The 13519-nt window shown below is 38.7% G+C and overlaps 1 protein-coding gene across 1 annotated transcript; it reads right to left on the reverse strand.

Moving 5' to 3' along the window:
• Positions 1–829: 829 nt before the first annotated feature.
• LOC111778494 (Leucine-rich repeat protein kinase family protein) lies at positions 830–8983 on the reverse strand. The gene is made up of 16 exons (XM_023658365.2): positions 8836–8983; positions 6990–7524; positions 6452–6903; positions 5509–5626; positions 5339–5407; positions 5113–5181; positions 4950–5018; positions 4715–4786; positions 4197–4265; positions 3832–4097; positions 2952–3157; positions 2589–2715; positions 2434–2502; positions 1635–1824; positions 1433–1565; positions 830–1212 (listed from the first exon to the last, which is right to left on the reverse strand). Exons 1-16 carry the CDS (start codon positions 8909–8911, stop codon positions 1000–1002), a joined length of 2733 nt encoding a protein of 910 aa, XP_023514133.2. The 5' UTR covers positions 8912–8983; the 3' UTR covers positions 830–999.
• Between the last annotated feature and the right edge of the window lie 4536 nt (positions 8984–13519).

Raw genomic sequence — 13519 nt, forward strand, 5'->3', positions numbered from 1 at the left:
AAGTACGTCTCCCGTTAATCAAGGCTCGACCCCTTTTTCTTTTGGAGTTCTTTGTTCGACATTTGAGGATTCTATTGACATGACTAAGTTTAGGGCATGACTTTTATATCATGTTAGATAAACACGACTCTCCATAGTGGTATGATATTGTCCACTTTGGGTATAAGCTCTCATTGCTTTACTTTGGGCTTCCCCAAGAGGCCTCGTACCAATGGAGATAGTATTCATTGATTATATTATAAACTCATGATCTTCTCTATCCAACACCTCCCCTCGAACAAAGTACGCCTCCCCTTAATCAAGGCTCGACCCCTTTTTCTTTTGAAGTCTTGGTCATTTTTTACTATGCCTTCGACTTTTTCTTTTGGAGTCCCTCGTTCGACATTGGAGGATTCTATTGACATAGCTAAGTTTAGGGCATGGCTCTAATACCGGGTTAGACGAACACGACTCTCCACAATGGTATGATATTGTCCACTTTGAACATAATCTCTCGTGGTTTTGCTTTGGGCTTCCCAGAAAAGCCACGCACGAATGAAGATAGTATTCCTTTATTATAAACCCATGATTACTCCCTAAATTAGCCAATTTGTGACTTTCATCCAACACTCGATAGGAGCCAAAATTGAATTCAAACCAGCCATCTCCCCTAGGGACGAGTAACTAATACGTCTTAATATCGTATTTGGAGTAATAGGTTAGATCCAGCCCGTCTTTCGAAATCATTCATTGTCCTCGTCACATCCAAAAATTTCACATTCGAATTAAAAAATATGAAAAAAAAAACACAAAAAAAAAACTTTAAAATAATATATTTTAATATCTAATATTAAATAAAATATCTCAACATATATTTAAAATTTGAATAAAAAAATAAAAAAATATACATTTCCCTCCCTCAATATTTGGTTTTACACGTGTAAGAAAAATAAAATATTGTACAAATTCATAATAAAAATATAAATAAATATAATTGTTTAAAAATAATAATATTAAGTATTAAAGGCCAAAAGTAGACAGATAAGCAATTTGAGCATCATAAGCTTGTTTGAGGTCATCCAAGACTTGTCCAATATTAGGCCTTAGTGAAGCATCTCTCTCTACACACCTTATAGCAATAACAGCTGCCTTTTTCATGCTTTCAACATCAAACCTTCCCCTCAACCTCTCATCGACTATCTCGAACGCACCCGCTTGCAAGTACGGTTTCGCCTGCATCACGAGCACGAGCATAGCTCAATTAGCATATTTCTTGTTCATAACGTTTTAGAAAGAAAAAAAAACATATATTTTCCAAACCGAGGCATAGAGCGTGTGTTCTTGACCAGAGGACAAATGTTCGAGTCTTCCACCCAGGTGGAGGATTCGAACCTTCGACTCTGAGTCGAGAGTAAGGTAGAGAGAAAACAAAGTACTTGTAAGTATGATTTACCCATAACACCAAGTTGAAAGAATCCGGAGTTCCAGTGTGACTCAGAGGCTCTCGTCCACAAATGAGCTCTAATAGAACCACTCCAAAACTATAAACATCGCTCTTTTCGGTTAACTGTTGAGTCGAGTAATACCTGCATTTGTCATTTTCATGTTAGAGTTGATCAAAATTACTCCCGAACATGCTCGGAAAAGTAGCTTACTCGGGATCCAAATAGCCAGCTGTGCCCTTGACAACAGTGGTGACATGAGTAGCATCAGGCTGTGGTAGTTGCTTGGACAGCCCAAAGTCACAAACTTTTGCATTCATTTCCATATCCAAAAGAATGTTACTACACTTAACATCACGGTGGATTATCCTTGGTTCACTTCCATTGTGTAAATAGTCCAACCCTAATATAAAATCACTAATTAATCGAATATTGTCGAGAAAAATAACAAAAATCTAACCCGACAAATTGTTCGTGATTGTACGATGAAACAAGTCGCCAAAATCCAACAATTCAAAACCTACCCGAGTTCACGGTTTTCAAGATGAACTCGTCAAACCTCATTGTTGAATGATGAAAGTCCCACATCGGCTAATTTAGGGAATGATCATGGGTTTATAATAAAAAAAATACTGTCTCCATTGGTACGAGGCTTTTGGGGAAGCTCAAAGCAAAACCATGAGAGCTTATGCTCAAAGTGGACAATATCATACCATTATGGAGAGTCGTGTTCGTCTAACATGGTATCAGAGCCATGCCCTAAACTTAGTCGTGCCTCAAAGACATAGTAAAAAATGACTAGGACTCCAAATGAATCGAGCCTCGATTAAGGGGAGGCGTACTTTGTTCGAGGGGAAGTGTTGGATGATCCAGTGGACAATATCATACCATTTGTGGAGAGTCGTGTTCGTCTAACACTCATAACATTTGAATAAAACGTCAAATATAACTGGTCGAGACATATATCAATTACTAAAAGATTAAACGTTCCCGTGTAACACGAAAATCGAACCTTTTGCTGCATCAACAGCTACTTTGAGTCTTCTAATCCAGCTAAGTGAGACACTTTTTTTGTTCTTGCCTGAAAAAAGGATACATAACAATAAACAATTAACCATTCTATGTAGAATTGATTATCAACGTTGTAATTGTTACATAGATAGTTACCATAGATGTGATCAGCCAAGGATCCACCCGGTAGATACTCGTAAACAAGTATTTGTCGTTTCGATTCGTTACAAAATCCTTCCAAACAAACGAGATTTTGATGACGAATTTGAGACAGGAGATGAACCTATTAAACAAAATTAAAAGTTTAAAAAAAATGACAAGTCATGGTTAGATTTGATCTTCTCTGTCTAATACGTCACGTATTTAGACGTGTCGTTGAAGGTTCATCCCTCGACCCGAAGTAATAATATGGGTCCGAGCTTAAACGTCCATATCATGTTTAAGTATGACTAAACTCGAGAAATGAAACGGATAAGTCTCGATATATTCTCGAGATGGTGTCGAGATAAGTAGGAGTACCTCATTGATAAAGGAATCAGCCCCAAGTTGGCTTTTGTCAAACCTTACTTTGACAGCCACAAGTTTTCCCTCAGGAAGCTTTCCAAGATAAACAGATCCAAAGCTTCCTCTGCCAATCACTTCCTTGAAGTTGTTTGTAGCTGCCTTTATCTCCTTGTATGAGAATACTTTTGCAGCGTTCCAATTCCTTAGCTCCATTGCTGCCTCTACACATGCCACAAGTTTTTGAAATCCCCTTAGAATTTACGCCACCGAAAAACAAGTAATCCGATTCAAGTCGGGAAAAAGATCGTTCGGTAATGTTTCTTAGAACCGTTTGTAGATATTTTCCTCTTTAGACTTTCCTCTTAGGGCTTACCCTCAAGGTTTTTAAAACGCGTCTGCTAGGGAGAGGCTTCTACACCTCTATAAAAGGTGTTTCATTCTCCTCCCCAACCGATGTGGGACCCTCACCAAATCCACTCCTCTTCAGGGCCCAGCGTCCTTGCTGGCCCACCGCCTCGTGTCTACCCCCTTCGGGGAACAACCTCCTTGCTGGCACATCGCCCGATGGGGATCTGATACCATTTGTAACGACCCAATCCCACTGCTAGCAGATATTGTCCTCTTTAGACTTTCCCTTTCAGGCTTACCCTCAAGGTTTTTAAAACGCGTTTGCTAGGGAGAGGTTTCCACACCCTTATAAAGGGTGTTTCGTTCTCCTCCCCAACCGATATGGGATCTCACATCTCGTTTTTTTAGGAACTTTTGGAATAAACAAGTGGCATGAGCGTTATACATACGAAGTTAACGATAAAAACGTATTCGATACAACGAGAAACTAAAAACAAGAAACAAATACGATACCGAACGATGGATCGAGCTTGAAGGTTTGTCTTACTTGTTGAGTATGTGGGTTGAGCTGTGTGTTGAGAATGCTTCCTCATGTAGAGTAGAAATGAAAGAGAGAGTGTGATGAGGACTAGCAGAACTGCTGCAACTGCACAAGCAATGACAGTGATTGGCATATGACTGTTGCTATTGTGGCTGCTCATGTCCTTCTTTCTGTCAGGAACCACTGTGACTTGTGGTGTTTCAATGGCTGGGTTTGATGAAACATCATTGCATGTCATTGTGGAGAAAGACAGACAAGGGTTTCCTGATGTTCTGCAACAACGAGTAATCGACATCGAACATCATCGTTTTTCGTAAAAACGTTTGAACAGTTATGTTTGAACAGACATCGAACATCATCGTTTTCCATACCTAATTTCCAGAGTTCCTTTGTTCAAAGCCAATGGAAGGGTTCCTTCTAGCCTATTGTTCTCCAAATTCCTGAGGTTGAAAGTGACTGAAATCTTCAAAAGTCGCTATTTTCAAAAGTCATTATGAACACGTTTGACTGAAAAGGTGATAGTATGAGAAAACATTTGTAACAGCTCACGCCCACCGCCAGTAGATATTGTCCGTTTTGGCTTATTACAAATGGTATCAGAGCCAGACACTGGCCCCCTCACATCGATTGGAGAGGCGAACGAAACATTTTTTATAAGGGTGTGGAATCTCCCTAGTGGACACGTTCTAAAACCTTATGGGAAAGCCCGGAAGGGAAAACCCAAAGAGGACAGTATCTATTAGCGGTGAGCTTGGAGTTTTACAACATTACTTTCAAAGCCATTTTGAACATGTTCAACTGGAAAAAATGACGGTACTAGAAAACATTACTTTCACACGTCATTTCAAACACGTTCGACCAAAAAAGATGACGGTATGAGCTTACTTACAATAAGTGAAGATCTTCAAGTTCTCCCAAGCTGTCTGGAACAATTCCCTGCAGACTATTGTTCTGCAAGTCCCTATATATATACATATATATATATATATATATATATATCAACTTCAATTCTTAACTATAAAAACCAACACAACTGACTTTAACTGACAAAGAAGCTCAATTTTCAAGGTTAAAACCAATGACTGTTGGAAACATGCTGTCTGGTTTTTTTTCTTTGTACTTACAGAATTTTGAGGTTGCTTAGGTTCTCGAAATCTGTCCCAAATGACGTTAGCTTGTTGAAACTCAAGTTCCTTCAAGAGGAAGTTAGTTAATTCAGTTATGTTTTTAAATATATATGATGTCCAAAAAATTCATACTAAGACAAGACAGTTGAGAAAGGAGTACAAATTTTCAAGATGGGTCAGGCTGCCCAAGTTTTCTATCTGCCCGGTAAGTGAAGTGTTGTGCAAATCCCTGAAGAGAAATCACAGTAGTAAAATGGATTTATGAGCTCGGATGAAGAACTGCCCCCGAACCGACAGGTATTAGCAGTGATATTCTTCGATATCACGTGACAAATTTGATACGATAAGATAGAATGCAATATAGAGAAATGTTTAGAAGAGTTTACAGTATTTTGAGATCGAGAATGTCGCCGAACGTCGGGCTGATCGACCTGAAGTTGATATCGGAAAGCTCCCTGAGAGTGAGTAAAAAAGTAAGAACAAAGGAATCATTTGAATGCGTTGGGATGGAAAAACAGAACAAAAGAGATTAATATTGATAAATTTTAGTACATACAGAGATGTGACAAGGTTTCCTTCACATCCAACATGATCCCATGTTCTTGGAGAGCATGGATCATCTTCCCATCCCAAATTCAAACCAATAGATTGATGAATCACCTGAAGGGCTGAAACTGCAAGAAGTTTTCCAAAGTTTACGTCGAATTTCGACACGAGTTCTTGAAACTTTTAATGTTATTCAACTCGTAGATTGTCAATTTTGTGACTAATTTACGTTCAAAGTTCGTTAAACTTGACTCACTCGAGTAAGTATGGGATATGCCAACATGAACATGACTCATTAAGGTCAGATGTTCGTTAAGTTACGGTAGCAGCCCAAGCCCACCACTAGCAGGTATTGTCCGCTTTGGCTCATTACATATCGCCGTCAGCTGGTTTTAAAACAAGTATGCTAGAGAGAGGTTTCCACACCCTTATAAGAAATGTTTCATTCCCCTCTCCAACCGACGTGGGATCTCACAATCCACCCCTCTTGGGGGCCCAACATCCTTGCTAGCACACCGCCCTGTGTCTAGTTCTGATACCAACTGTAACACCCCTAATTTCCTTAACCTAATTAGTGACATCAACCCACTAAGTACGGGATAAGCCAACACGAACATGACTCATTAAGGTCAGATGTTCGTTACGTTACTGTAACAGCCCAAACCCACCACTAGCAGATATTATCCACTTTGGCCTGTTACATATTGCCGTCAGCCAGTTTTAAAACGAGTCTACTAGAGAGAGGATTCCACACCCCTATAAGGAATGTTTCGCTCCCCTCTCCAATCGACGTGGGATCTCACAATCCACCCCTCTTGGGAGCCCAGCATCCTCGCTAACACACCACCCGGTGTCCGGCTCTGATACCAACTGTAACGCCCCCAATTTTCTTAACCTAATTAGTGACATCAACCCACTAAGTACGGGATAAACACGAAACATAAACATCACACCTGTGGTTGATGAAGCTTCCAAAGGAACATGAACAATTTGATACACCTCAATGGCATTGACTTGAGGATAGAATTTAACACTCTTGAAAGTGATAATCAAGCTCTTGATTTGCTCTTGAATGACATACAAAGCCCTCATCTCTCCCATTTCAACAGTGTAATTTGATTCTATAACTTTCCCATTCATCAACACATCAAATGAAGGATGAACTGCAAGAATCCCACCAAAATACAATATCACAAAGTAATCTCCTTGTTCTTCAAGTGGGAGGTTGTAGCTCAGCTCATCTCTTCTTGCCAAAACTCTAGCTGTTTCAACTACTACAACTGGTGGAGCTTCCTTCACTTGTATAGAATCAAAGTTAGCCTCAACTTTGAACCCTGATGACACATGAAATGGCTTGAAGTTCTCGTCCGCGTCCCAGATTCGATCGTATCGATCGATTGGGTACCTGTTTTCGACGAATGTGTAGCATAATGTGATTCTGATGAGTATCCCATGTTAGTCAAAAGTATATGAACCAGAGGTTGTTCGTACCTGAGAGATCCATTAGTGTAACCACAATTGATTCGATACGACTTTCTAAGAGCCTGATTAGGAAGCAGGCCATCGTCGTACGCTCCCCGTGGCAGCGGTCGGAGTTCGAGCGAAGATATCAAGGGACTTCCACCCTCAGGAATGGAATGCAAACAGAAGGAGACAGTTTCTTTGTTAACTGGCCATACAAACTCCTCAGTCCAAGGGTCATGAAAGGTAAGGTTCACATTGGTAGCTATGGCTGTCCCAATAGAAACAGCAAATGCAGGGGGCTTTCCAAGCTTGTCATAGTTTTTGTATACAAACTGAGCTCTGATAAGAACTGATGAGGAGCCATTTTTCAATGGTAGCTTGTAACATTTTCGCGCTCGGGTATCGGGGAAGAACCGAACATGGCCGGTGGAAAAAGATCCACCCTTGCCTTTGTCGATGATTGACGTGTTACCGGTGCCGATGTAGTCGATGTCCGGAATCCATGAAATGTTGGAGGAGTCAGTGAAGGTGGTAGTTCCTCCACAAGATAAGCTTAGGAAAACTGTTTCATTTACATTGAAAGTCAGTTATATCTCCAAAGGGACGGTTCTACTCAACTCGGTTAGTCAAGACATAAGTTATATCTCTAAAAATGGACGATTTTTAGAACCAATATGAGCTCAACTCAGTTAGTCGAGACATCAGTTATATCTCTAAAAAGGGATGGTTCTAAGAACCAATATGAGCTCAACTCAGTTAGTCAAGACATTAGTCATATCTCTAAAAAGGGACGGTTCTAAGAACCAATATGAGCTTAACTCAGTTAGTCGAGATATCAGTTATATCTCTAAAAAGGGATGGTTCTAAGAACCAATATGAGCTCAACTCAGTTAATCAAGACATCATTTAGATCTCTAAAAAGGGACAATTCTAAGAACTAATATGAGCTCAACTCAGTTAGTCAATACATAAGTTATATCTCTAAAAAGGGACGGTTCTAAGAACCAATATGAACTCAACTCAGTTAGTCAAGACATCATTTAGATCTCTAAAAAGGGACGGTTCTAAGAACCAATATGAGCTCAACTCAATTAGTCGAGACATCAGTTATATCTCTAAAAAGGGACGGTTGTAAGAACCAATATCAACTCAACTAAGTTAGTCAAGACATCACTTATATCTCTAAAGAGGGACAGTTCTAAGAACCAATATCAGCTCAACTCAATTAGTCAAGACATCAGCCGTATATCTAAAAAGGGACGGTTCTAAGAAGAACCAATATGAATTCAACTCAGTTAGTAAAGACATCACTTATATCTCTAAAAAGGGACGGTTCTAAGAACCAATATCAGCTCAACTCAATTAGTCAAGACATCAGTCATATCTCTAAAAAGGGACGGTTCTAAGAACCAATATGAATTCAACTCAGTTAATAAAGACATCACTTATATCTCTAAAAAGAGACGGTTCTAAGAATTAATATGAGCTCAACTCGGTTAGTCAAGACATCATTTATATCTCTAAAAAGGGACGGCTCTAAGAACCAATATGAGCTCAACTCAGTTAGTCAAGACATTAGTATCTCTAAAAAGGGGCAGTTCTAAGAACTAATATGAGCTCAGTCAAGACATTAGCTATATCTCTAAAAAGGGACGGTTCTAAGAACCAATATCAGTTCAACTCAATTAGCCAAGACATCACGATGATTCTAAGAACCAATATGAGCTCAACTCAATTAGTCAAGACATCACTTATATCTCTAAAAAGGGACGGTTCTAAGAACCCAATCGAACCATTTCTCGAACAGAAAGCACTTTAAAGAGCATTTACTCATCTACTCCAACAAAAACTTGAATGAAGAATAGAATCATACCATCTTGATCGCTGAAAGCAAGAGTCCAACACCCACAGCACAAAAAGAAGCCAACCCACAAGAGCTGCAGGTCCATTGGTGCCACTTTGGGTGCCACTTTGGTGCCAAGTTGGGATTTTATTGTTAGTTAGATAAAGTGATGAAGAAGCAATTAGTAATGAGTGATATAAAATTTTTAAAAAGTAATGAATTTATGGCAATAGAAATGATGAGCCATGATGATCAAAGTGAAAATGGTGTAGTTGTTGTTGTAAAACATACTCAAAAGCACAAACCAAACCCTAAAGCAAAGCTAAAAATGTTCTTTTTTTTCTTTTTCCTCATTGCAAATTATATTCACGTGGTTACTTTTGTAGCATATGTTTCGTTTTAGGTGTCGATAATATTTAGTAACGAACGATATGTTGGGTTTTCTGGAGCCTAAAATCATCGACAAAGCTCGTTGGAAGGCGGGTTTGAAGCTAACAGACATAGATATCTTAGTTGGTTTAACAGGGTTCTAGCTAGTTACACACCTAGACCTGTTAAGCTTAGAAATAAGACGGTTATATTTCAAAGTCCATGCTTAGCACAGGGACACAGGTGTTCTAAGGAGCAAAGTTACGAGGATAATGACAAACCAGAGTTGCATCGTACGTCCTACTCTTCGTGGATTTATAACGTGGGATCTCATAATCCACCCCTTAGAGGCACAACGTCCTCGCTCGCACACTGCCCGGTGTCTGGCTCTGATACCATTTGTAACAGTCCAAATCTATCGCAAGCAGATATTGTCCAGATAGCAATACTCGAGGAATATAGATTTTGCTTCATGGATAAGGCAAGACAGCAATGATATTTTTGGAGTTCCTATTTAATGGACTTTACTTCTAATTTCATACTAAAAAAAGTCATATCTTTGCAACAAAGGGAAGTAAGTTTCAATGGTTTTTCTGAGCAACTTGTTTTAGTTAAATGATTAACTTTATATCATTAATTTATATGCTAATTGAGTTTACTTTATACTTAATTAATTAATTAGCGTTCTTTTTGAGATAGAAGATTCGAACTTTTGACCTCTCAATTTCAACGGTGCTACTAGGATAAGACACTCAACCTTATCTATATACTTTAGACCTTTATAAATATTTATTGACGTATTACAATTATATACTGTTCAATATTACATTAATGATTTTGAATTCTCTGATCGTGCATAATGTAAATTGCAAATAAAAAATAATAACGTAATACATGTGTTTAATTACTTGAACTTCTAAAGATAGTTAGAGAATGACTGAACCAGTGTTGAACTCGACTCCCTGTTATGTGTGCTGAAGAGAGTAGGTCGCATGCAGAATTGGGTTCGTGGATGCATATAGGTAGCAATCACTAATAAGTCACGCTTGACAACACGCACATAGTGTCCACAAGCCACATAAAAGACCAAGAAAGACAAATGTACAGTGTGACTGAAAAAAATACGATCATGACACTAAATAATGACGACATTTAACTCAAAGTCTTGATGTGCTAGAGATGTCTCGATTATACTTGTCCAAAGCATGTTGCTTATGGTCGCATGACAGATGTCCTAGTCTTGCTTGTTTGGGTCGGTTGACAGGGACGTCAACCAATTGAGGGGGGAGGATGTTACGGTCATGCATGTCCAAGGCGTGTTGTTAATGGACGCATGACAGATATCCCAGTCTTGCTTGTCTAGGACGTGTTGTCCATGGTTGCATGCCCGTTCCAAACCCCTTACATGCTTTCATCCTAGATAGGTCTTTACCATACACCGTTCACCAAAATCGTATCTACACCTGCAAGGGCTAAAATGCCCCAAAATGTACTATAGGGAATATCACAAACGTATCGAGAAATATTATAATATCTTGTAATATTTTTAAAATATAAATTTATATCTAATTATTATTATTATTTTGGATTGTCACTGTGACATTAGGAAATGAATTGGATTGACATTTTGGTCTTGACTCATTGAATGATATTGTAACGACCCAAGCTTAAGCTCACCGCTAGCCGATATTGTCATCTTTGGGCTTTCCCTTTGAGGCTTCCCCTTAGACTTTAAAAAGCGTATGCTAGGGAAAGGTTTCCACACCCTTAGTATTTCGTTCTCCTCCCTAACCAATGTGGGATATCACAATCCACCGCTAGCAGATATTGAATGATATTGTAACGGCCCAAGCTCAAGCTCAAGCTCACCGCTAGCAGATATTGTCATCTTTGGGCTTTCAAACGCGTCTGCTAGGGAAATGTTTCCACACCCTTGTAAAGGGTGTTTCGTTCTCCTCCCCAACCAATGTGGGATATCACAATCCACCCCTTTCAGGACCCAACGTCCTCGCTGACACTCGTTCCTTTCTCCAATCGATGTGGAACCCCCACCAAATCCACCCCTTTAGAGGGGAGAACAAAACACCGTGGGAACCTTTCCCTAATAGATGAGTATTAAAGCCTTGAGTGGAAGCCCAAAAGGGAAAGCCAAAAGAAGACAATATCTGCTATCAGTGGGTTTGAGCGGGGCTATTAGATTATATATATATATATACGACAAAAAAAATATTATATTTCACCAATACTCCAATGAGATAATATCATCGAACAATTAAAAATCCCATTAAATGGAGTCACATTTACCAAAGATTCACAGCATAAGAATTCTCGTCCTTGTTCTTGTCTTTGTTAGAACTATAAATTACTGTAAATTTCAGGACTCGAACCATTCTACATTCCTATTTCTACACCAAACTTTCCTTATGGGAAGAACAGCGATATCATCAGAAGAACATGTTCTAAAATTAGTTCATCCAGGAAAACGCATCGAAATCTACACTAAACCAATACAAGCAGCTGAAATTCTGAGAAAATACCCCAAATTTTGCATCACAAGGCCCGATGTGTTCAAATTTCCATGGATCGTTGTCAGGTCTGATTCCCTTTTGGTCCCCGGAAAAGTGTTCTTTCTCGTCCCTAAGCGTACGCTCTACCGCCTCTTGAAGGCCAATCAGCCGCCTGATCGCTCGCTAATACCCTTAGGGCCATGTACAAAGAATGCTGGAATGACTCCGAGACGGCTGAGAGTGGCCGGGGAAGACGGTGGGAGGAGAGGTCGGCAGAGGTCCGATATTGACCCGAGGCAACCACGGTCGCCGTGGACCGTCGTAGGCGGCAAGAGAAGTGTGAGATATTCTTCTTCGCATGTACATGACTGTTACAAGTGCGGCGGCGATGTTTCTAGCGTCGAAGTTCCGGGACGGAATAGAGAGGGGAAATGCAAAACGACGTCGTTGAGATCTTGTATGAAGAAGCCTGGGAGTGCTCCTCGGTTGGTTAATCCAAGAGTGGGATTTTTAATTCCAGGTGAGAATGTTGTTGTACCTGTAACCAAACAGAGGACGGTCCTTGACCGTTTCAAAACTTGCAACCTCTTTAATCGTTGATATTTATGGATAATAATATTTTAAAATGACGGGACAATCCAGTCTTGGTTGTTCGAGTCGGTTGATAGGGGATGTCACGGTTGTGCTTGCCTAAAGCATGACAGATGTCCCAATCTTACTTGTCCGAGTTGGTTGACAGGGACATCAACCAATTGAGTGGGGGAGGATGTCACGGTCATGCATGTCTAAGGCCGTACTCGTGTGATTGAGAAATGAGACTATCACTTAATCGTACGTGACCATCGGTCCCTGAACTCCATGGCCAATCATCATAATAACATATGCTAACCACACATCATACAACATTAATTACCAATAACTCGTAACTATCATCGAACATGCATGTACTGATCATAAGTCAAACAATTCATCTAGCTTAGTCCTAAAGCATTATAACCGTAAGTCAACCCATTTACTCTGTAGTTGTATGCTTTCTTTAGCTAATAGTTGCTTGGGTTCAGCCATTGTACGATCTGCTGGCTATAACGTTCCTATGGTCGGGCACATGCCTAACTCTAAAAAAATGCATAAGATTAACGTTTGCTTCTAAATAACGTAGACTGCATCCAATATAAATACCTCCTATGGACTAACACGAGACAGTTAAGCTCTACGAGTCGTGAATTTGACAGAGATTTTTTAATGAATAACATGCTAAAATTGTTAGTCTAGTCATAAATTTTACATAGGTTGGCATTTGCTCGATCGTTGACGAAGAGTTGTCTAATAATAATATATATATATATATATATTAAAAGTATCAAATTCATTTAATTAAAAGTATTTAGCTATAATAGATCAAGGCAAAACATGGTAAGTGTCATCACTTTCCAAAATTGAAAAATCAAACTATTTTTTAATTTAATTTTTTTTTATTTTTAAATATAAAAATATGTACTGTTATATTTTTAAAATTAAAAATAAATAGATATGTGTTCTCATTTGGCGAAAAAAAAAATTAAATGATTATTTAATTTTAGATCTCTTGAAGCTTTTAATTAAAACTATTAAAACAATAATTTAAGAACCAAAATTAAATATTGCAAAAGAAAAATATAAAATTTATCCTTAATAATTCCAATTATTTTTAAAACGTAATATTTATTTAATTAAAAAAAAACAATAATCTATAATTATATCTTATTATGTTTTTTTTAAATATTTATTTAGTTTTAAAGATATAATAAAAAGGACAGACGTGTAAAAATGTAGGCCTCACAAATAAAATTAAATACCAT

Source organism: Cucurbita pepo, chromosome 17 (assembly GCF_057944985.1).
Source record: "Cucurbita pepo subsp. pepo isolate OVF chromosome 17, ASM5794498v1, whole genome shotgun sequence".
In the NCBI taxonomy this organism is placed as follows: domain Eukaryota; kingdom Viridiplantae; phylum Streptophyta; class Magnoliopsida; order Cucurbitales; family Cucurbitaceae; genus Cucurbita; species Cucurbita pepo.